Consider the following 21087-nt stretch of genomic DNA (forward strand, 5'->3'; position numbering starts at 1 on the left):
TTTAAATTGTTTAAAATAAGCAGCCCCATACAACATTCCCGCGCGCTTGCGCGCGGATAGTTTGGCTAGTTTGGAAAATAATTAAAGGTTACAAAAATTTAGAATTCATGCAACAAATTTTATAAATTATAAAAATAATTGAGGTTTTGCTAACAATTTAATTCAAATTTTTGAAAATAATGGAATTTTTTCTGGGAATTTAATTAAAATTGTATTGAAAATATCTTAATTTTCATTAAGAAATTTAATCAAATTTTTTGAAAATAATTGAATTTTTGAGAAGAATATCATGAAATTTTCAAAAATAATTGAATTCTTTTGAGGAATTTTATTGCAATTGAATTGAAAATAATTGAATTCCTGCGAAAAATTTTATTACATTTATTTAAAACAATAAATTTATCAGTAAAAATTAATTGGTAAATTAGTTAATAATCGAATTTCTTTGTCAAATTTAATTGAAATAAATTTTAATTTTAAAGAAGTTAATATTTTTTTTTTTTATTTAAAAAATTATTTTTAAACACAATCTTGTTTTTCAAGAATTTTAACCAATAGTTTGGAAAATAATTTAATTTTTGAGAAGAAGTTTATGAAATTTTTAATAATTGAATTCTTCTGAGGAATTTTATTAAAATTGCATTGAAAATAATTTAGTTTCTGCGAAAAATTTTATTAAACTTTTGGAAAAGAATAAATAATTATAATTGATTGGTAAATTAGTGATTAATAGAATTTTTTGTCAAATTGAATTGAAATAAATTTGAATTGTAAAGCATTTCTTTTTTTTTTGCTTTTAAAAATTATTTGAAAATATAATCCTATTTTTGAAGAATTCTAACCAAAATTTTGGAAAATAATTGAATTTTTGAAAAATTTGGAATTAAAGTTATTACAAAGTGAATATTTTTTTAATGGAAATTGAAAAAAAGTCAGGGAACTGAATCAAAATTTTATTAATCGACCTAAACTAATTTTTTTAGTCGTCGAATTTTATTTTTTTAAAGCTTCTTTTTCTAGTCTTCAAACTATTTTTTGCTACTTTTTATAAATTAATTATTGAGTTCAAAGACTGCTTTTTTCTGCAGATATTAAATTGAGACAAAAAGAGAATCAAAAGGTTGCGAAGCAACATTTTTGATTTGATTTTTGTCTCAATTTGATATCTGCAGAAAAATTGATATTATTTATGCATTTTTAGGTCTATTGAATAAATTTGCAAAAATGATAATAAATAATAATAAAAATTAAAAATAATAATAATAATAATAATAATAAATAATAATAAATAATAATAAATTTTGTTAATTTCAGGAATGTCTCCAAGTCAAAACGGTCACATGTCCCAGCAACAGCAACAGACAGCAGCACAACATCACGCAAGTCGATGTAGTATCTCCGGTGGAACACAACAAAAAACTCAAAATCAACAACAATTCGGTCTTGGCGAGCCGCAGAGATAAAGAATGTTACATTTTGCCTTTGCACTATGTGTTTCATCGATCGCAGAAAAAAAACTTATTGCAATGGCGCGTTCTAGTAGAAACAAAGTGAGGAAGCATCGATGGACCGCAAATGCTGACAATATTCACAAAAGTATAAAAAAAGCCTAAAAAAAACTGATTGTCTCACAATCAGAACTTTATAAAGGCACAATGAAAAACAAAAATGATAAAATGAGCTTAAATGAATTTGTTTCTCCATCCCATAATCAGATGCTTCTCTGTGGAGGTTCATCAACTCGGACACAAAAAAAACATTCTAAGTTTCAAACGACTCAAAGATGCATATGAAGATTGATTTCAAACGCCATAGGGGGAAAAAAAGTGAAGAGAGAATAAAAATTATAAAGACAATGGTTACGTTAGCAATTAAATAATCATTTTTCTACTGCTTCATCATGTATTCTTGGTTTCAAAGAAAACTTTTGCCGTATTGTTTTTTTTTTCTGGCTGAGCCACAACAATGGATATCTTCTCCACGATGACAAGAATGATAGGGGGGGAGGATGAGAGTGTAAGTGTGTGAGAGAAAGAGTGCATGAGACAAGTTGTTCCGTGTTTTTCGCCGAATTTGCGAAAAAATTTTAAGGTCGGAGAGAGGCTCACATCGAGGATTTTGTCGAAACCTACCGCTTAACAATTTTATCGACTGAATCTCGACAAAGTTAGGTAGGGGAAAATATACTGGTCCTTATTTACAGAGTTGGGCTGTGTTAAACAAAAATTATTTGCACTGGAGAAAATAAAGAGCGACAAATTTCGCTGAATAATGTGTCATATGTTACTTGTACGAAATATAATTCAAAAGTGACTGCAATCGATTCTATTCGAAGAATCAAGACTTGTAAACAAAAAAATCCAAATACAATTCTTAAATTGATGACCATAAAAAATATTTCTATCTGCTTCTATCTCTTTTACGAATCGATATTTAAATGAAGAATGTCCGTAAAAAAATCATGTAGAAATTCTATCTATCAATTCTATAGACGGACTTTTTTTATTTTTTCTTCCTTTTCGATCTCGTATTAAAGCTCGGCATTCTCGGACAATAATCCTTGAATATCCTGTTTTCCTTCGTAAATATTATCTCTGTACACTATTAGAATAGCGATAAAAAAAAATGTTTATCTCTTCGCAATATAATAAATATAACGAGGAGTATTATTTTGTCAATTCACCGTAGGTGAAATAAACTAAAAAATAGTGACTTTGGACGTCTTTCTTATATGTGTATTGGATTATGGAAGATTTTATGAAAGAACTTTAAATATTTCTTTCCCTTCTTTTTTGTTGGTTATTATTATTATTATTATTTCTTTTTTCTTTTTTCTTTTTTGAAAAATGTGTACAGATTTTGAAAATTATTTACAATCGTCGAACGATTATGAAATAAAAACAACGTTCCCCTCTCGCGATACGTATTTTAAATGTTCTCGAGCGGTCCCTCGTGCTTATGAATTTAGATTATTATACGACGATTATGTTAATATTATTATTATTATATTATACTATTGTTTATTTGTCTATTATTATAAATAATGTTCATGTACATACTTATGAAAAAAAAAAATATTATCTAAATAAAATCATTAATAATGGTGCTTTCATAGACAAATTGTTATTCCTTTGTTTACATTCTTTTTTCTTTGTAAAATTATTTTTACAAAATTATATACAATTTTTATTGTGAATTATAGACAATAATAACTTAAAGTTACTTTTGTACAATCAAAATTTTGCCTCAATGAGGTAACAATGCTTAGCATCATCTTTTTATTGCTAATATAGCATTTTTTCTTTCTTTTTTAAGGATTTTTCACTTTTAAAAATCCAAAGAGATTATATATCAAAAATATATAATCCTAAGAGTATAAATTTAAAAAAATATTAAGGTACTTGTATTTCTTGTCCTAATCCCGTCCATCTGTCGGGAACTGACAAAAAGTAACGATGCATTGCTTCAATGAATCTAGAACGATATTCGGCGGGTGAAACTATTGTTGGAAGTTTACCTTGGCCACCAAGTATTCCTGATTTTTTCACTATTGTCTCTATTTTCTTATCCCAGGTGAATGTTCTTATATAATCTAAGACAAAAAAATAAAAAGTTTATTCCAGTGAAAAAGAATAAAAAGGTTATTCCAGTAAAAAAATAGATTCGAAAAATTTTCAAAATTAAATTTATTCTGGAAATTTGTGTTCTTACCTATTATTCCCAAGACAAGTTCATCTGTATTTGGTTCCAAGCCAACTAAAAGCGAATAATCCATTACACAATTATCGGCCAAAAATTTGGTGTCTTCTTCAATAGCTTTGTTCAAAACTGACTTTGAATGTGGTCGAATGTACAATGGTGAATCACAACTCACTGAAAAGAATAAATTCAAATTGAGAATATTTTTCTAAATAACAAAATATTAAAAATTGTAATTCAATTTGTTCTGTTTATTGAAAAATTTTAATAATGCCAATTCTTCTAAAATTAGTTACATTTTTTCAATATATATTTAATTATTTATTAAACAAAATGGATTTATAGATGAATTTCAATTAAAAACAAGAAAAAAAAATTGAATTTTGGAGAAGTTACAAATGACTGCAAAAAATTCAATTATTTTCAAAAGAAATAAAATTCTTCGCAGAAATTCAATTATATACAAAAATTAAACGAAATTCTCTTTAAAAGTTCAATTATCTTTATAAATAATAACATTCTTTTCCGAAATTCAATTATTTTCAAAAATTTTTATAAAATTTCTTTGCAAAATTCAATTATTTCCATCACAAGAATTCAATTATTTTCAAAAATACAAAAATTCTTTGCAGAAATATAATTATTTTCAAAAATTTTAATGAAAATCACGCCAAGAATTCAATTACTTTTATAACTAGCAAAATTTTTCTCAGAAATTCAATTATTTTTAGGAATTTTAATAAAATTCTTTGCAAAATTCAATTATTTTCATAAATAACAATATTCATCACAATAATTCAAACATTTTCAAGAATTTTAACAAAAATTTTGTCAAGAATTCAATTATATTTATAAATAATAAAATTCTTTCCAGAAATTCAATTATTTTTAGAATTTTTAATAAAATTCTTTGCAAAATTTAATTATTTTCATGAATAACAATGTTCATCACAAGATTTTAATTATTTTCAAAAATTTTAACGAAAATTTTGTCAAGAATTCAATTTTTTTTAAAAGAGCAAAACTCTTGTCAGAAATTCAATTATTTTCAGGAATTTTAATCAAATTTTTTGCAAAATTCAATTATTTTCAAAAATTTTAACGAAATACTTGTCAAGAATTAAAATATATCTATATAAATAACAAAATTCTTTCCATGAATTCAATTATTTAACAAAATTTGACTAAAATTCATTGGAAGAATTAAATTATTTCCACAAGTAATAAAATTCTTCCCAGAAATTCAATTATTTTTAGGAATTTTAGTAAAATTCTAGGCAATGATTGAAGAAATTAAATTATTTTCAAAAGTAATAAAATTCTTCATAAAAATTCAATTATTATGTTCGAAATTTTTTTTAAATTTTCGTAAAAATTCCAATTATATCTTTATTAAACTTCTTCGAAATTCAATTATTTAAAAAAAAATTAATAAAATTCTATACAAACATCTAATTATTTTTATAAATAATGAAAAATTTCACAAGAATTCAATTATTTACAAATTCTTTATAAATTTTTTCACAATAATTCAATTATTTTCATAAATAATTTCAACATCTTACATATTATAACAAAATTCTTTTTAGAAATTCAATCAATTTCATAAATAATTAAACTCATCGCAGAATTTCAATTATTTTTAATACAATTTTAATCGAATTGTACAAAAAATAATTGAATTACAGCAAAGAATTTTAATAAATTTTTTGAAAATATTTTAAATTCTGTAAAGAATTTTGTTATTTCTGAAGATAATTGCATTTTTGCGATGAATTTTATTAAAATTTTTGACAATGATTGAATTTCTGAGAAGAATTTTACTATTCTTGAAGATAATTATTAAATTTTTTTCAACAATATTATTACAATTTTTTAAAAATAATTGAATTGTTTCGAAGAATTTTATTAATTTTTTTTTTAAATAATTGAATTCCTACGAAGAGTTTTATTATTTTTAAAGAAAATTGAATTCTTGCTAAGAATATTTTTGAAAATAATTAAATTTCAATAGGTTAAATTTGAAATTAAAAAGAATTTTTTTATTAATTAAAAATAATTGATTTAGAGAAGAACTGTACTTAAAAGTTTTCTAGAAAATAATTGAATATTGGCGAAGTTACAAATACTTGTAATTTTTAGAAATAACTGAATTTTGAAAAGGTTTCAAATTAAAATCTTTGATAATCTGAATTTTTCATACAAATTTTGTTGAAAAAATTTAATTTAATTTTTTTTTTAATTATTTAAAGATTTTATTTTCTTGTTGTATACTTAATTGAAAAAATTTCCAAATAATCGAAATTTCGTAAAATTGAATTGTAAACAAGTGGATTTGAAAATTCCCAATGAACTTTTTCATAATTTACTAAAAATAAATGATTTAAAGAAGAATTTGAGTTAAAAATTCTAGAAGTTAAAATTTTAGATAATTGAATATTAAAAGCATTATAAAGTAAATTTTTGGAAATAATTGAATTTTTAAAAGGTTTCATATTAAAATCTTTGAATTAGAAAGTAATTGAATTCTGCACGAATTATTGTAATTATTAGAAATAATTTAAATTTAAGAGAATTTACAAATGTAATCTTTGAAAATGTTAATTCTTCTGGAAAAATAAGCAACCATAATTATTTTAAATAATTTAACAAATTGAAAATTGAAAAATCGTAAAACATAATTGAAAATACTTTTTTAAAAGTATTTTAAATAAACTCTTCTATTTTTAAAGTAATTGAATTATCAAAATACTTTTCCAAAATTACTAAAAATAATTGATTTGTAGAGAAATTTTAGTTAAAAATTCTAGAAAAAAATTGAATTTTGGAAAAATTACAGTTACAATTTTTAGAAATATTTAAATTTCAAAAGATTTGAAATTGCAATTTTAAAAAATTTTAACTCTTGTGGAAAAATAAGAAACAATTATTTAAAGTAATTGAACAGAATTAATGAATACAACGATTATTATAATAAGTAAAAGTAATAATAAAGTCCAATAACTTACTATTCAATAAATTTTCATCAAGTAAAACCAATTCCCCTTCTCTGTCAACATCTTCAGGATTTACCAAACGATTCCGCACGGATCCTTTCAAATCAAATTTGTCAGTTATCACTCGGTTGTAGAAAAGATTTTCCATCACTAGAACACTCATACGTAAAGCTGCATTTGTTGTATTGTTCTTGAAAGAAACTCTATAGACTCCGACTATTTTTCCCAAAAGTGTCGGTTGCTTTGTTTGTTGACACTTTTCCATATAGGCAAAATAGTTGGGCGCAAATTCCAAAAATATCTGCATATCGATGCGAGTCATTTCTTTCAGAATAAATCTGTCATCTGCAAATTAATTTAATAAAGTTACTTGTTTTAAAAGAATAATTAAATTATTAAAATATTATTCATTATTCAATGAAATTATTTTTATTATGCTTTAATAATTAATTAAATAATTAAAAAATAAATAGAAAATTGATTATCTTAATTAAATTGAATTATTTAAATTGTCAACTGATTGTAAATTTAATTCCTATGAATTTTAAATTAAAATTAAAAGATAAAAACTTTACAGGAAAATATATTGACCTCGAGTTTTGGAAAAAGTAATTCCACTTTTACCGCCTCGCGCCGCCCATTGAACGCTACGACTCAAACTTCTCGTATAACCATCCTCGCTGCATGGAAGACAATTTTCTCTGAGAGCAGCAAAAAGTACAGGGAAATAAACCCTGCAGTAAAAATTTGTTGTTGCATCATTGAATTGAACTTCGATGTAATTTTGTTGTTTCGTGGTTCGTTTCTCTTCTTCCGTTTCCGAAGAAGCAGGATTCGGATTTTCCAGCGTCGGAGCACCTTTGTCAGTTTCGAGAGGACTTGTCGGATTTGGAGTATTTCCCTTGAGGAAAGAAAGCATCGACGGTCGTTTAAATTCACCAGACTGATTGACTTCTGATAAATTGTCTTTGAATTCCGGAAATTTGCGCTTATACAATGGACTTGGATTCGGTTCTAAGCCCTTGATGTTTCTCAATTGCTCCTGCAGTGCGTGTTTATAATCGTGAGAGTCCAAAGCGTAGGCAATAATCGACGATGGTTCCGATTCGTATACGACTATTGGTACCACAGATCTGCAAATAAATAATTTTTTTACAATTTTATTCTCAAGAGAAAGTGTCACAAAAATAAAAACAAATATCCAAATAGCGTAAAACCAGAAATTCAGGGTTCCCATGCGTTTGCTCTTTTCAATTTCCCTGACTTTTCCAGGTTTTCCAGGTTAAAAAACGGAATTTTTCTAAGTTTTTAAAACGAAAATTATTCGAAAACATTAATAACTTCATTTTTAAATAAATATTTAATCATTATTTTTTTTATAAAAATTAAGATATTCAAAAATTTGAAATTCAATAATAAGAATATTATTATTAAAACTTGCTACTTCATTACTGTTACTTCTTCAAAAATTATTTTCATCATTACGATTATTCATTTCTAGAATTTTCAACTAAAATTCTTCAATTTTTTTTTAAATTTTCGAAAAAGTTCTTTGTGAATTTTCAAATTCTTTTGTTTACAATTTAATTTTACGAAATTTCGATTATTCTGACATTCTTCAATTGAATACCATTAGAAATTAAAAACTTCAAATAATTAAAAAAAATTCCATTAAACTTATTGAGAAAAATTAATTCTAGAGAATTCTTAATTAAAAGTATGAAAAGTTCAAATTTTCAAAGATTTTAATTTGAAATTCATTTTTAAATGAATATTAATTAGAAAATTCTACGAGAATTCAATTATTTAACTATAAAAATAAATATTTTATTAAACAATTTAATGTTTTTTAAAATTGAAATTTCCTATAGAATTTTATCAACAAATTTTTAAATAATTCAATTCTCTTGACAAATTTTCATAAAATTTTTAAGAATAATTGCATTTTTCGAGAAAACTGATGAAAATCGTATTAAAAATAATTGAAATTTTTCGATAAAAATAATTGAATCCTCAAAAGAAATTTAATTATTTATGAAAATAATTAAATTCTTGAAATGAATTTTAGTAAAAATTCTTTAACTAATTAAATTTCTGTGAAGAATTTTAGTCACATTTTTTTTAAATAATTTAATTTTTACGAAGAATTTCATTGATTATAAAAATAATTTAATGCTTGTAAAGAATTTTATTATTTATGAAAATAGTTGAATTCCTGTAAAGAATTTTATTAAAATTCCTCAAAATAATTGAATTTCTCTTAAGAATTTTATTATTTATAAAGATAATTGAATTGTTGACAAGATTTTCGTTAAAATTCTTGAAAATAATTGAATTCTTGTGATGAATATTATTTATGAAAATAATTGAATTTTTCAAAAATTTTTATTAAAATTCCTTAAAATAATTGAATTTCTGATAAGAATTTTGCTATTTTGAATTCTGAACAAGTCTTTCGTAAAAATAATTGAATTATTGGAAAGAATTTCCTTATTTACGAAAATAATTCAATTTTTGAGAAAAATTTTATAACATTTTTTTTTAAATAATTGAATTCGTGTTAAGAATTTCATTATTTACGAAAGTAATTGAATTTTAAGAAGAATTTTGTTAAAATTTTTAAAAATAATAGAATTTTTTAAAAGAATTAAAAAAAAAATTAAAAAAAAAATTAAATTAAAAATTAAATTAAATTAAATTTAAATTAAAATTAAAATTAAAATTAAAATTAAATTAATTAATTTAATTAATTAATTAATTAATTTAAATTTAAATTTTTTAATTTTTTAATTAAATTTAATTAATTAATTAAATTTAATTAATTAATTAAATTAATTAATTAATTAAATTAATTAAAAAAATAAAAATTTTTTAAAATAATTGAATTATTGCGAAGAATTTTATTATTTACGAAAGTAATTCAATTTTAAGAAGAATTTTATTAAAGTTTTTGAAAATAATTAAATTTTTGAGTTGAATTGTACTCAAACTTTTGAAAATAATTGAATTCTTGGAAAGAATTTTATTATTTACGAAAATAATTGAATTTTTTTAGAAGAATTTTAGTAAATTGTTTGTAAATATGTATTTACGAAAGTAATTCAATTTTTAAAAGAACTTTATTAAAATTTTTGAATATAATTGAATTTTTCAGAAGAATTTTATTAAAATTTCTAAAAATAATTGAATTTCTGAGATGAATTTGACTACTTTTGAAAATAATTGAATTTCTGCAATCATTTGTAATTGCTTCGAAATTCAATTTGTTTTAGTGTTTTTAACTAAAATTCTTCTATAAATTCATTATTTTTAATATTCAATTAAATATATATATATTAAAGAATTTAACTAATTTCAGAAGAATTTTGGTTTAAAAAATTTTTTTTAAATCTTAATATTTTACTATTTCTAATTAAATTCATTTAAAATTGAATTAATTTTGAAATATTTAGGTGAAATTAGATTTCAAGAATAAACTTTAGAAAACAACAATTCTCCAGGATTTCGATCAAAATTCCCTGACTTTTCCAAGTTTTTTCAAGGTTTATAAAATTCCCTAAAATTTCCAGGTTTTCCAGGTTTCCAGGTTGCGTATCAACCCTGGAAACTGAAATTAAAAATAAATAGAAATTGAAATTAAAAGTTAAAAAAACGAATTAAGAAGTAAATTTCCAACTGACCCCAAAGGAAGTAAATGATGTTCGATAATTCCCAAAGGATTCAATATCGCATTGTTCGTCGAAATGGAAGGCAACAATTGTGACAAAATAGTCTTCTTCTTCTTTTTCTTATCGGGAATGTCCTCGGAGGTGATGGGCAAGACATCCGAATACGATCTTTGGTGCATTTTTGGCGATTCATGAATGACAACAATCTCCTCCGGATTCGTATTCTCCGGTACTTCGTTATCCGAACTTTCAACAGTATCATTATACTGCGTTTCAGTTTGAACCGAAGAAATAGCATCAACTGCATTATAATCAGCTGACATTGGACTAAGATCCTCGATCTGCGATTCCGAAGCCGTATCTTCGGTAATATATCCATCATTATCGATAACTCCGGTACTATTCGAAGTTAATGATCTCTCCGTAAATTTCCTCGATCTCTCATCCTTCTTCTTCGCCGTAATTTCCGAAATCTTTAAATTCCACTCGGTCACATTCTCCGAAATCAATCTCTTCAAAAGTACAATTCCGTCCTCAATTCTGTGCATCAATAACTGAACCTGACTCTCCGATTTCTTTCCAGCTTGCTTTTTATTCTCCAACGTTGGCGAAGTCAACTTCAACTGGGCTTCTTCAATTTTATTCTTAAAGTACGCCTGATCACGGGACAATTGAATTTTCAATAGATTCAAACTCTCAGGCTCGATGGAAACCACTGCTATTTTCTCCCGAATACTAGAGAAGACTTCATCGCCCTTCAACGCGACATTTTTCATCTCCTCAATAACGTTCGTGTACTGCTTCGGATCGTAGTAAATATTAATCAACGGAGGCGGGAGGGAAATTTCCCACTGAGAAATTTTGTTGTATTTGAAAACAGCCAACATGTTCTTTTTCGAGAAATACTGATAGTGATCGTAGTGAAGAGAATGCTGGCAGGTCTCAACATCCCGTCGTGTGTACATTCCACCGTGAAATCTAAGCTCCAGATATTTAGCGAAAGAGAAGGACCAAGTGTCATCGGTCATCGGAATCACCGGCGAGACACTTTTGCATTTTTCACACTTGCTCCACATGAGAATTTGATTCGCGTTCTCTTGTCCAAAAGGTTCGGTGTTCATTTCAGTGAGGGTGATGTGAACACACCCGCCGTCGTGGGCAAATCTTCGGGCGTGCTGAGCGATTTGGGCTCGACAACCCTCGGCTGGACACTTGTATTCGGTTGTTAGGCAATACCTTTCTAGAAAACGTCCCAAGGCGATGTCGTTTCTACCGTAGAGATCCATATTCACGACCCAGGGATTTACGCAAAACACCGGAGTGTCATTGCTATTGTGCATGAAACTACAGAAGAGGACCGACAAATGCTGATGGCTCATTGGATCCAAACAATCGGCTCTCAAAGGCGTAGGATCTATTACATCCTGGGGAATGTTCACTCTCTTCTTCTCCACACTTCCATTACTCGTCCCCTCTAATCTACTGCCACAAGCCCGAAAATTAGCGAGAAGTGTCTGTACCTCTCGACTATCGGCACTCGACGTTAATTTCGCCTCTATAAACGGATGAGGGGCTTTTAGTTTCAAATTCGCTAGAGGATTAACAGTTTGAGAAGGTTCGCTGCTGATTTTTGCGCTCTCGACCTTGTCTTCAAAGTGGACCGAGTAGTAGATTTCCTTAGGGAAAAATTGTCTGAGAGTACAATTCCGACCGGTTTCGGTCTCGAGGAAGGGAATTGTAAACTTTAGATAAGGGGAGACACTGAGAATTGTTCCTTCGAGGGCTTTTTTGAATTTATTTAGGAGTGGCAGATCAGCGACCGAGAGTTGCTGACCATTAGGACTGACTTGACTAAAATCTTCGTCTTCGTTTAAATACTGATGCAGAGGATCGCTTCGATCACTAACAGACTCTCCGTAAATGCGTTTGTCATCGAAAGACAATCTTTCCTTTAGTTTTGCTTTTTCGCTGCTATTCAAAACTTCCTCTTTCGTCGTGTTCGCTTGGTCCACTTTGTCACTACTCTTAGAGTCTTCGGAAATCGATCTTGTCTTCGTTTTGAAAAGCTTCAGTGTATCGTACGGATTTAACTGATCGACAATTGCACTTTTCGAAATCTCGGCAAAATGTTCCGAACTCTTGACAAAATTTTTCGAACTAGCATTCACATCCGATTCTTTGGAAGTGTTTACAGAAGTATTTTCGATGCTTTCGTCTAGAAAAGAATTATCCTTCGGCGAAGGCGGTCTGGCGAATTCGTCCATCAAGAACGATTTCTCCAGACGCCAGGAATAGACACTGAAGATCATGGCGGATGTGACATTTTTCACTCGTTTCAATTCCTTTTCCGAACCACCACGCAGAAGAATAGTGGAACCAAGATGAGGATTAGCACAACCCTCAAAGTACATAAGAGTTTTCACCCCCAATTTTTCGCAGGGAAAATTCCTCAAATAGAATTTCTTGCAAGTACCAAGTCTGTACCGGGCGGAAATATGAGCGTCTACCGTATCGACAATATTTGCGTCCGTACATCTTGCTACTCGTTCTAAGACACTTAATTTAACGTTCAAAACCAAAGTCACTCCACACTCTCTGAGTCTATCCTGTGCGAGGCGAGAAACTGAGCGATGGACCAAAACTATATCCGGTCCGAGAGCTGTGATTCGTTTCACAGTATGACCGAGGTAATCATTCTCCTGAAGCATCACAGGTTCTAGACTGAGTAATTTTCCTTCCACTCTTTGGTACATGAGTCCGCAGCGAAGTAGAAGAATTGTGGGATTAGCGATCATTGCGTTCATTCCACGATGGGCGACATTTTTGGTGCAAACGACGCCGGAAACAATTTCGCAGTCGTTCTTACTGCCACCGGGAGATTTTTTTATTTGAACATATTGTCGGATGTCCAAGTCCTCGGCATTGTGATTCAAATCGGGTCGTACGCAGTCGACTATTTGATGGGCGATGGATAGGACAGTTTCGGACCAGTTTTCCGAGAGTCCTTCTTTGTTGAGTAACTGCTTCAGTAACGATTCCTCGTGCTGCTTGTACGCCGACCTGAGAAGGAAAAATTTATTAAATTTTGATCTTTAGAAAGTTGAGAAGATAAATTAAGGGTTGCCAGAAAAATTTGAATTTATTTCTTTCCTGACTTTTTCCTGATTTTCGGACAGAATTTTAAACTTTTCCCTGGGAGTAAAAAATATTTTATTTTGATAACAAAAAATTTCTAAAGCTATATAATTTTAATAATAAAGATCTTAAACTTCATTGTTTGGGCTAATGGTCAAACAAATAAGATTAAGATCTTTAATTATTTTATTTATTTATTTTTTAATTTGAAAATTTTTCTATTAAATATGTATTAAAAAAATTCAACTAATTTAGAAAAAAAATTAATTACATTTTTTCAAAAATTAATAACTTTTTTTAATTTAAATATTAAATAATAAAGATCTTAAACTTCTTTGTTTGGTCTGATGGCCAAAAAAATAAGTTTAAGATCTTTATTATCTAATATTATATTTTACTCTAAAATTGTACACACAAAAAAATTTATACAATACATTTATTCTCGAATATCTTTAATTGTAAAATTATTTAAAACATCCATACTTTTTTTCACTCTAACTTTTGTAAGATTATTTTCCATATTTCAATTCAGTTTTTTAGAATTTTTAACTAAATTTTTATTAAATTTTATTAAAAATCTATTATTTTTAATCATTTTTGAGAAAGTTTCTTGGGAATTCAATTATTTATTCAATGAAAAAAATGGCACCTAAATTATTTCTGAAATCTACTTATTTACAATTCAATTTCATGAAATTTCAACAATTTAAAAATTTTTCTAATATGTATTAAAAAATTCAACTAATTAAGAAAAAAATTAATTAAATATTTTCCAAAATTAATAACTTTTTCAGAATTTTTATTTAAAATTTATTAAATTTCAAAATTTCTAGAACTTCAATTTTAAATCTTTTAAATTTTTTAAATTACTTTTTGTAATATTGGTAACTATTTTTATAATCTTGAATCTGAAATAATTTAATTCTTGTATAGAATTTTAATAAAATTTTTGAAAAAAATTAAATTTTCCTGACGAGTTTTCTACAAGTTTTTGAAAATAATTCATTTCTTTCAAGAAATCCAATTATAATTGTCTTGGCAATATTTAAATTCTTATAAAAAAAATTGTATAAACATTTTTGAAATTTCTCTGAAGAATTTTTTATTTATGAAAATAATTAAAAATTTCTCTTAAGAATTTTTTATTTTATGAAAATAATTGAATTCCTGCAAATATTTTTATTAAAAATAATTAAATTCATCTAAAAAATGCAATTATTTGTGAAAATAATTGAAATTTTACGAAAAATTTTATTAAAAATAATTGAATTAATCTAAAAAATTCAATTCTGTATGAAAATAATTGAATTTTTTCTAATAATTTATAAAAATTTTTTAAAAATAAATTTTTTAAAGGAATTTGATTATAATTGAATTCTTGCGAAGAATTTTAATAAAATTTTATTAAAAATAATTGAATTAATCTAAAAAAATTAAATTATTTATGAAAATAATTGATGGGGCCCCTAATTGATTTCTTACAAAGAATTTTATTAAAATTATTTAAAATAATTTAATTTTTGCGAATAATTTATAAAAAATTTTAAAAATGGAATTTTTTCAAGAAATTTTATCATAATTGATTTCTTGCACAGAATTTAATTAAAATTATATTAAAAATAATTGAATTTATCTAAAGAGTGCAATTAATAATGAAATTAATTGGTTTTTTTGCGAAAAATTTAATTAAAATTGTATTTAAAATAATTGGATTTTTGGAAAGAATTTATCTATTTATGAAAAGAATCGAATTCGTGCAAACACTTTTATAAAATGTTTTGAAAATAATTGAATTATTTTGAAGAATTTTATTAAAGTTTTTGAAAACAACATATAATGATTAGTAAATAAATGATTTTCAAAAATTTTGAATCTTGAATTATTTAAAAATTGAAACTGATGTTTGAAAATAATAAATTTTTGTAATTTACATAGTAATAGTAAATTAAATCATTATAAGAATAATAATAATTTATGAAAATTGTAAATGAAAATGTTATAAAGTTTAATTATCTTTTTAATTTTTGAGTAAAATTATTTGCTAAATAATAAGTCTATGCGATAGTTCTTTAAAAGTTAAATTCTTTAAAATAAATTCAGTATCAATTCTGTAAAGTTGAATTCTTGTAAGAAATAGAAAGAATTTAAAGTTAAATTGAATATTTTCTTTTTTTAAGTTTTTTTTTGTTGACTTTTTAAAGGTAACAAAATTGAAAACTTTCTTATGAATTCTAGAAATTTAATATGTTTGCAGTATTTTTGATAAAATTTCCTAATTTTTCTCTGATTTCCCGGACCAATTTTACTTTCCTTGACTTTTCTCTGAATTTTCTGATTTCTCTGGTCTGTGGCAACCCTGTAAATACAAATTCTGAAATTTACATTAAACAGTTGTATGCGCTAACTTCTCCGAAAGCACTTCGAAAGTTCGTAGCCTTATGCCAACCGTTTCTCTCCTTTGGCTCCTGCACCTGAAGTGTATCACTCAGCACTTCGTCAGTAACTTTCGAATTTCTCTCCAGTGCTTTGATATTAATTTCCTTTCTCTCAATTATACCGTCTCCGCTGTCTATCGAAATGGTCGTCAAGTCTTCCGAGGTCGGTCTCTTTAAAGTAACAGTAGATGCTTCCAAATTCAAGTCCAAATAGAAACTAGAGCTCGATGAAGGCAATCGGGGATGATTTTGAGGAGATAATTCCGGTTGTTTCGATTCACTTTCCGAGTCTGTTGTCGAATCGTGTTGAGGAATGGTTTTCACCCAAGCTGGTTCTTGAGCATCGCATGACGTCTGACTTTCGGTTAGAAAATCCGACGGTTGCATTCGTGGCAATTTCACTGGCTTGAAAATTGCCGATGAATCACTAAAAAAATTATCGGCCAAGACTTGTTCAATGAAGCCTGCTTCGAAAAGTGCTTGTCCTATCGCAGTCGCTTGTATTCTTTGAAGAAAAAATTTTAAGTTAGTAATAATTATTAACTAATTATTAATTAGTAATACTGAAATAATAATAAGAATATTTTGTTCTTTTTTAATGAGAAATATCAGGATTTGATGGAATTTCTTACCTATTTGCTGCTTTATTTTGCGCAATCATCCAATTGACTAATTCACTGCCTATAAAGCAGTTGTAATAACTTTTTAATCTTATTCTATGAGTTTGAAGAATCATAGCTCGATTTGATCGAAACAATTCCTCGTATATCATTCTGAGAGATGCGGAATTTCGTAGAGCGAAGGAGCGTTCTTGTAAAGTTAAATACGTCGAAGAACTAAAAAGAATTGTTAATTAAAGTAAATTCAATTCAATTTAATTAAACTAAACTAAACTAAACTAAATTATTATTATCAATTAAAATTGTTTTAATAATTAATAATTATTGAAAATTTATTCACTACTTTTAGACTTACCGTCCAATAGCGTATTTTTCTTCCATGTAGCCAACACTTGGCTTTCTTGATACCGTTTCAATTTCCACAACGTCGTCAGAACTTCTTTGGCATACAGCTAAAGAATCATTTCCATATTTTACTTCAAGATCTTCTTGAAGGGCTTTTAAATCAGCGGAGAGATCACTTCTCATGTCCGAAGATTGTAAATAGGAAAGTACTACTTTACAACAGTAGGTACATACTCTCAAATCACCTGAAAAAAAATCTTTTTCTTTTATTTTTCTACGAATAAAATTACGTCCCAAAAGTTTCGAACGTTCAAATAAACGCCAACTTTTACATTCTACTTCTATTTTTACCATTTGTTAAATTATATTTATATTTATTAAATTTTTAACTAAATAAATGTTCAATTTCAATATTTTTCATTTCAAACTGATAATTTTTAAAAATATTAGAACACATAAAATAAATTTCGCTCATTTGATTGTTCAAAACTTTGGGGAAACTGCTCCTAAAAATCCTCAATGTTCAAATGAAGGAGATTCACTTGTTTTTTCTTTAACAGGGTTGCCAAAAAATTTAATTTTGTTTTTCCTTAACTTTTCCCTGATTTCCAGACAAATCAGACAAAGAATTTACGAATTTCTTTAATTGTAAAATTATTCGAAAACATCAATAACTTCTTTTTTAAATAAATATTTAATCATTATTATTTTTCTATAAAAATTAAGATTTTCAAATTCAAAATTATTTCTAAATATTCAAGCTATTATAATTTTAATATTTAATAATAATTTAAAATTTTAACTAAAATTCATTTTTTAATCAGTTTTTATTAGAAAATTTTTCGAAAATTCAATTATTTAAATACAAAAATAAATAATTTATTAAATAATTAAATATTTTTTAAAATTGAATTTTTATGAAAAGTTTTATCAAAAATTTTTTAAATAATTGATTTCTTTCGGCGAATTTGAAAAGAAATTTTAAGAATAAATGCAATTTTCTAACATTTTATTTAAAATTGTATTAAAAATAATTGTAATTCCGCGATAAGTTTTATTATTTATGAAAATAATTGAATTCTTGCAACTAATTTTATTAAAAATTTTTTTTAAGAAATGAATTTCGTTAATTGAATTATGTAAAGAATTTTATTTGTGAAAATAATAAAATTCCGAAGAAAAATATTATTCTTTATGAAAATAATTAATTTCTTGTGAAGAATTTTATTTAAACTTTTTTAAATAATTGAATTTCTAAGAATTTTCAAAAACTTTTTTAAAAAAATTGAATTCCATCGAGAAATTTCATTAAAAAATTCGAAAAAAGGAAATCTGACGAAGAATTTTATTAAAATTTCCTAAATAATTAAATTGCTTCGAAGAATTTTATTTTTTACGAAAATAATTGAATTGTTTCGAAGATTTTTACAAACATTTTTAACAATAATTGTATTCTCAGAAAAAATGTTATATTTTACGAAAATAATTGTATTCTATGATGAATTATATTACAATTTTTCAAATTTATAAAGCATTTTTTAAAATTTTTTTTAAATAATTGAATTCTCGAGAAAAATTTTATTATTTATGAAAATAATTGATTTCTTGTGAAGAATTTTGTTTAAATTTTTTTAAATAATTGAATTCCTATAAATAAATGTATTATTTGTAAAAATAATTGAATTCTTAAAAAGAATTGTATTAAAAATAATTTAATTGGTTCGAAGAAATTGATAGAAAATTGGTAATTAATTGAATTCCTGTGAAATTTTTATTAAATTTTTGTTTAAATAATTCAATTCTTTTGGAAAAATTTTGAAAATAATTGAAATCTTGCCAAGAATTTTCTTATTAATGAAAAATAATTAAATTATTGCGGAGGATTTTACAATTCATAAAAATAATTGGATTGTTTCGAAGAATTTTTGAAAATAATTGAATTTTTTGAAGGAATTTTAATAAAAATTTTAAAAATTATGATTTTTTTAAAAGAATTTAATCAAAATTGTTGAAAATAATTCAATTTATATTAAAATTTCTTGAAAATAATAAAATTGAATTAATATTTTTAAAAATAATTATATTTTTTCGAGAGATTTTATTAAAATTGTTTAAAAAATAATTAAATTGCTCTAAAGAATTTTATTGTTTATAAAGATAATTGAAATTTTGACGAGAATTTTTTTTGGAACATAATTGAATTTATGCAGAGAAGTTTATCACTTTTGACAATAATTGAATTTCTGTAATCAGTTGTTCTTAAAATTTCTATTTAAATTCATTAAAAATTGATATTTTCTAAAATTTCAAATTGAAACCTTGGATGTTCATCTATTTACGAAGACTGTAAACGCAACTCTTTTGAAATCCAATTAATTTTGCAATTTTTAAGTAAAACTATTCATTAAATAATTTCTAAGTAATAATTTTATGATAGTTCTTCAAGAATTAATTTTGAAATATTTGAGAAAATTATATTTTTTAAGATGTATATTTGTGTTGAATTTAAGTAAAATTAATTTAGTTGATTAATTTAAGTAAAATTTACCAGTGCAACCCATGATTTTTCCAGGTATTTCATCGCAGCAACATTTTGAACAAAATATTTGTCCACACACCCGACAATGATGTCGTCTTCGAAAAGTGGTAAATCTTTCGCTGCATTCGTAACATTCCTTGCTCACACTATCAGGCATCCAGTAACTACGTAATTGTGAATCTTTATAAGACTGTAAATTCTAAAAGAAATTTTTTAAATTTGGTTTTTAATTATGATAACAGTATTTCTATTCCGTGAAATAAAAAACTTACACTGCTTTTTGAAGCCACAATATTGCTAATTCTTTTTAAGACATTTGGTAAGCTACGCCCTTCACGACTGTCTAGGGAAAAATTAATCATACTTGAACTATCATCCACTGGAGTTTTGTCTCTACTCTCGGATTGCTTCCAAGACTCTGAATCACCAGACGAACTTTGTTCATCATTATTCGGCGATGGTAAAGTCTCATTTGTCTGAACTGTACCTGAAAGGAAATTTACGTTGCTTCATTAATGGAAAAAAATTACTAAACAATTACATCCAACCAAAATCCAAACAAAAATTCGTCAAATTTTTGTTTGAATACAAACTGTTTACATATTGCAAAATTGTTATAAGGTGCAAGTGCAATTTAATAAATTTAATAATTTATTGCTATTATTTTGTCATTAAAAATTTACGAAACTAAAGCACTGAGTGTCTTTCATACTTGACTAATAATTCAAAAAACACAATCAATGGAAACAAATGAATAAATTAAATACAATAACGAATTACAACAATGTAATTACGTCTGGTAAACATTGACATAATAATAAAATTCTAACCTCTTTGCAATTGTTACAATGCGTGATAATATTAAATTTTTACGAAGTAGTTCTAATTTGCTAACTTAGTGAAAACACTGTATGACAAAAAATGAAACATCGACAATAATTAATCTTGCATGGTACTTACTTTTAGTGAAATTAAAAATTTTTGAAAAAAGAGAAGCAACAACTGGTTGGGTTTCCTCTGGACTTAATGGTGCAAACTCCGTAAGTTTCGACGGAGAATTCATATTCTTGTTCATTTTTGCTACTCCAAAATTCTTCTGTCAACGTCATTTATTAAAATTCATGTTGAAATATAATTAAAAAAACATTTATTATGGGAAAGTGATTAAAAATAAATAATTGACAGCTGATAGTATAGCACCTGACAGAAATCAGCTGATTTTGTTTCCATCTGTTGTGAGAACATCATGTCAGAGTGCGCTGTGTTCGAATATTTAATTGACATGCGCGATGAATGAATTTAAAATTTTCCGCGAAAATTGATTTTTTGCAAATCGTAATTAAAACTCTCGAAATCAAAATTAGGGGAATTAAACTAAAAAATAGTAACATTTGACCGATTGTTAGTAGTTGTTATAACTTTTCCCAATTTTTTAAATATCTATTTTTGATAAACTTTCCAGTTAGTAGAATATTACTAATTGTTAGTAAAATTTTACTAAATTGGTAGAATTTCACTAATTGCTATAATTGCTAATCGTCTAATTCACTAAATAAATTAGTGAAACTGTTTTACCGACTTTTAATAAAACAGTTCTAATAATTACTAATTATTACTAAACTTACTAACTCATTTGGTAAACGAATTTTT

The 21087-nt window shown here is 25.5% G+C and overlaps 2 protein-coding genes across 2 annotated transcripts in view; one reads left to right on the forward strand and one right to left on the reverse strand.

Annotated features, from left to right (window-relative positions):
* Nucleotides 1-2834, forward strand: part of LOC122500645 (UBA-like domain-containing protein 2) — a 34613-nt gene extending 31779 nt beyond the window's left edge. Inside the window, exon 4 of the mRNA XM_043609667.1 lies at nucleotides 1315-2834. Coding sequence (XP_043465602.1) covers nucleotides 1315-1463 — 149 coding nt within the window. The 3' untranslated portion in view covers nucleotides 1464-2834. The remainder of the gene's footprint in view (nucleotides 1-1314) is intronic.
* Nucleotides 1452-20999, reverse strand: LOC122500635 (putative 1-phosphatidylinositol 3-phosphate 5-kinase). The gene is made up of 11 exons (XM_043609645.1): nucleotides 20398-20999; nucleotides 19710-19924; nucleotides 19447-19636; nucleotides 16909-17143; nucleotides 16566-16769; nucleotides 15881-16438; nucleotides 10376-13423; nucleotides 7287-7828; nucleotides 6708-7040; nucleotides 3712-3873; nucleotides 1452-3592 (listed from the first exon to the last, which is right to left on the reverse strand). The coding sequence occupies exons 1-11, from the start codon at nucleotides 20510-20512 to the stop codon at nucleotides 3393-3395; spliced, it is 5802 nt and encodes a 1933-aa protein (XP_043465580.1). The 5' UTR covers nucleotides 20513-20999; the 3' UTR covers nucleotides 1452-3392.
* Between the last annotated feature and the right edge of the window lie 88 nt (nucleotides 21000-21087).

The sequence above is a fragment of the Leptopilina heterotoma genome, unplaced genomic scaffold, assembly GCF_015476425.1.
Source record: "Leptopilina heterotoma isolate Lh14 unplaced genomic scaffold, ASM1547642v1 Lhet_19, whole genome shotgun sequence".
In the NCBI taxonomy this organism is placed as follows: Eukaryota; Metazoa; Arthropoda; class Insecta; order Hymenoptera; family Figitidae; genus Leptopilina; species Leptopilina heterotoma.

What these genes read in the sequence shown, in the direction of transcription:
- LOC122500635 (XM_043609645.1), bottom strand. Translation starts at nt 20,512, where the DNA reads ATGAACAAGAATATGAATTCTCCGTCGAAACTTACGGAGTTTGCACCA. An exon ending in CAAAATAAAGCAGCAAATAG is followed by an intron (nt 16,439 to 16,565) that starts GTAAGAAATTCC and finishes TTTTCTTCAAAG; the next exon opens with AATACAAGCGACTGCGATAG. An exon ending in ACTTGTCTTGGGAATAATAG is followed by an intron (nt 3,593 to 3,711) that starts GTAAGAACACAA and finishes TTTTTGTCTTAG; the next exon opens with ATTATATAAGAACATTCACC.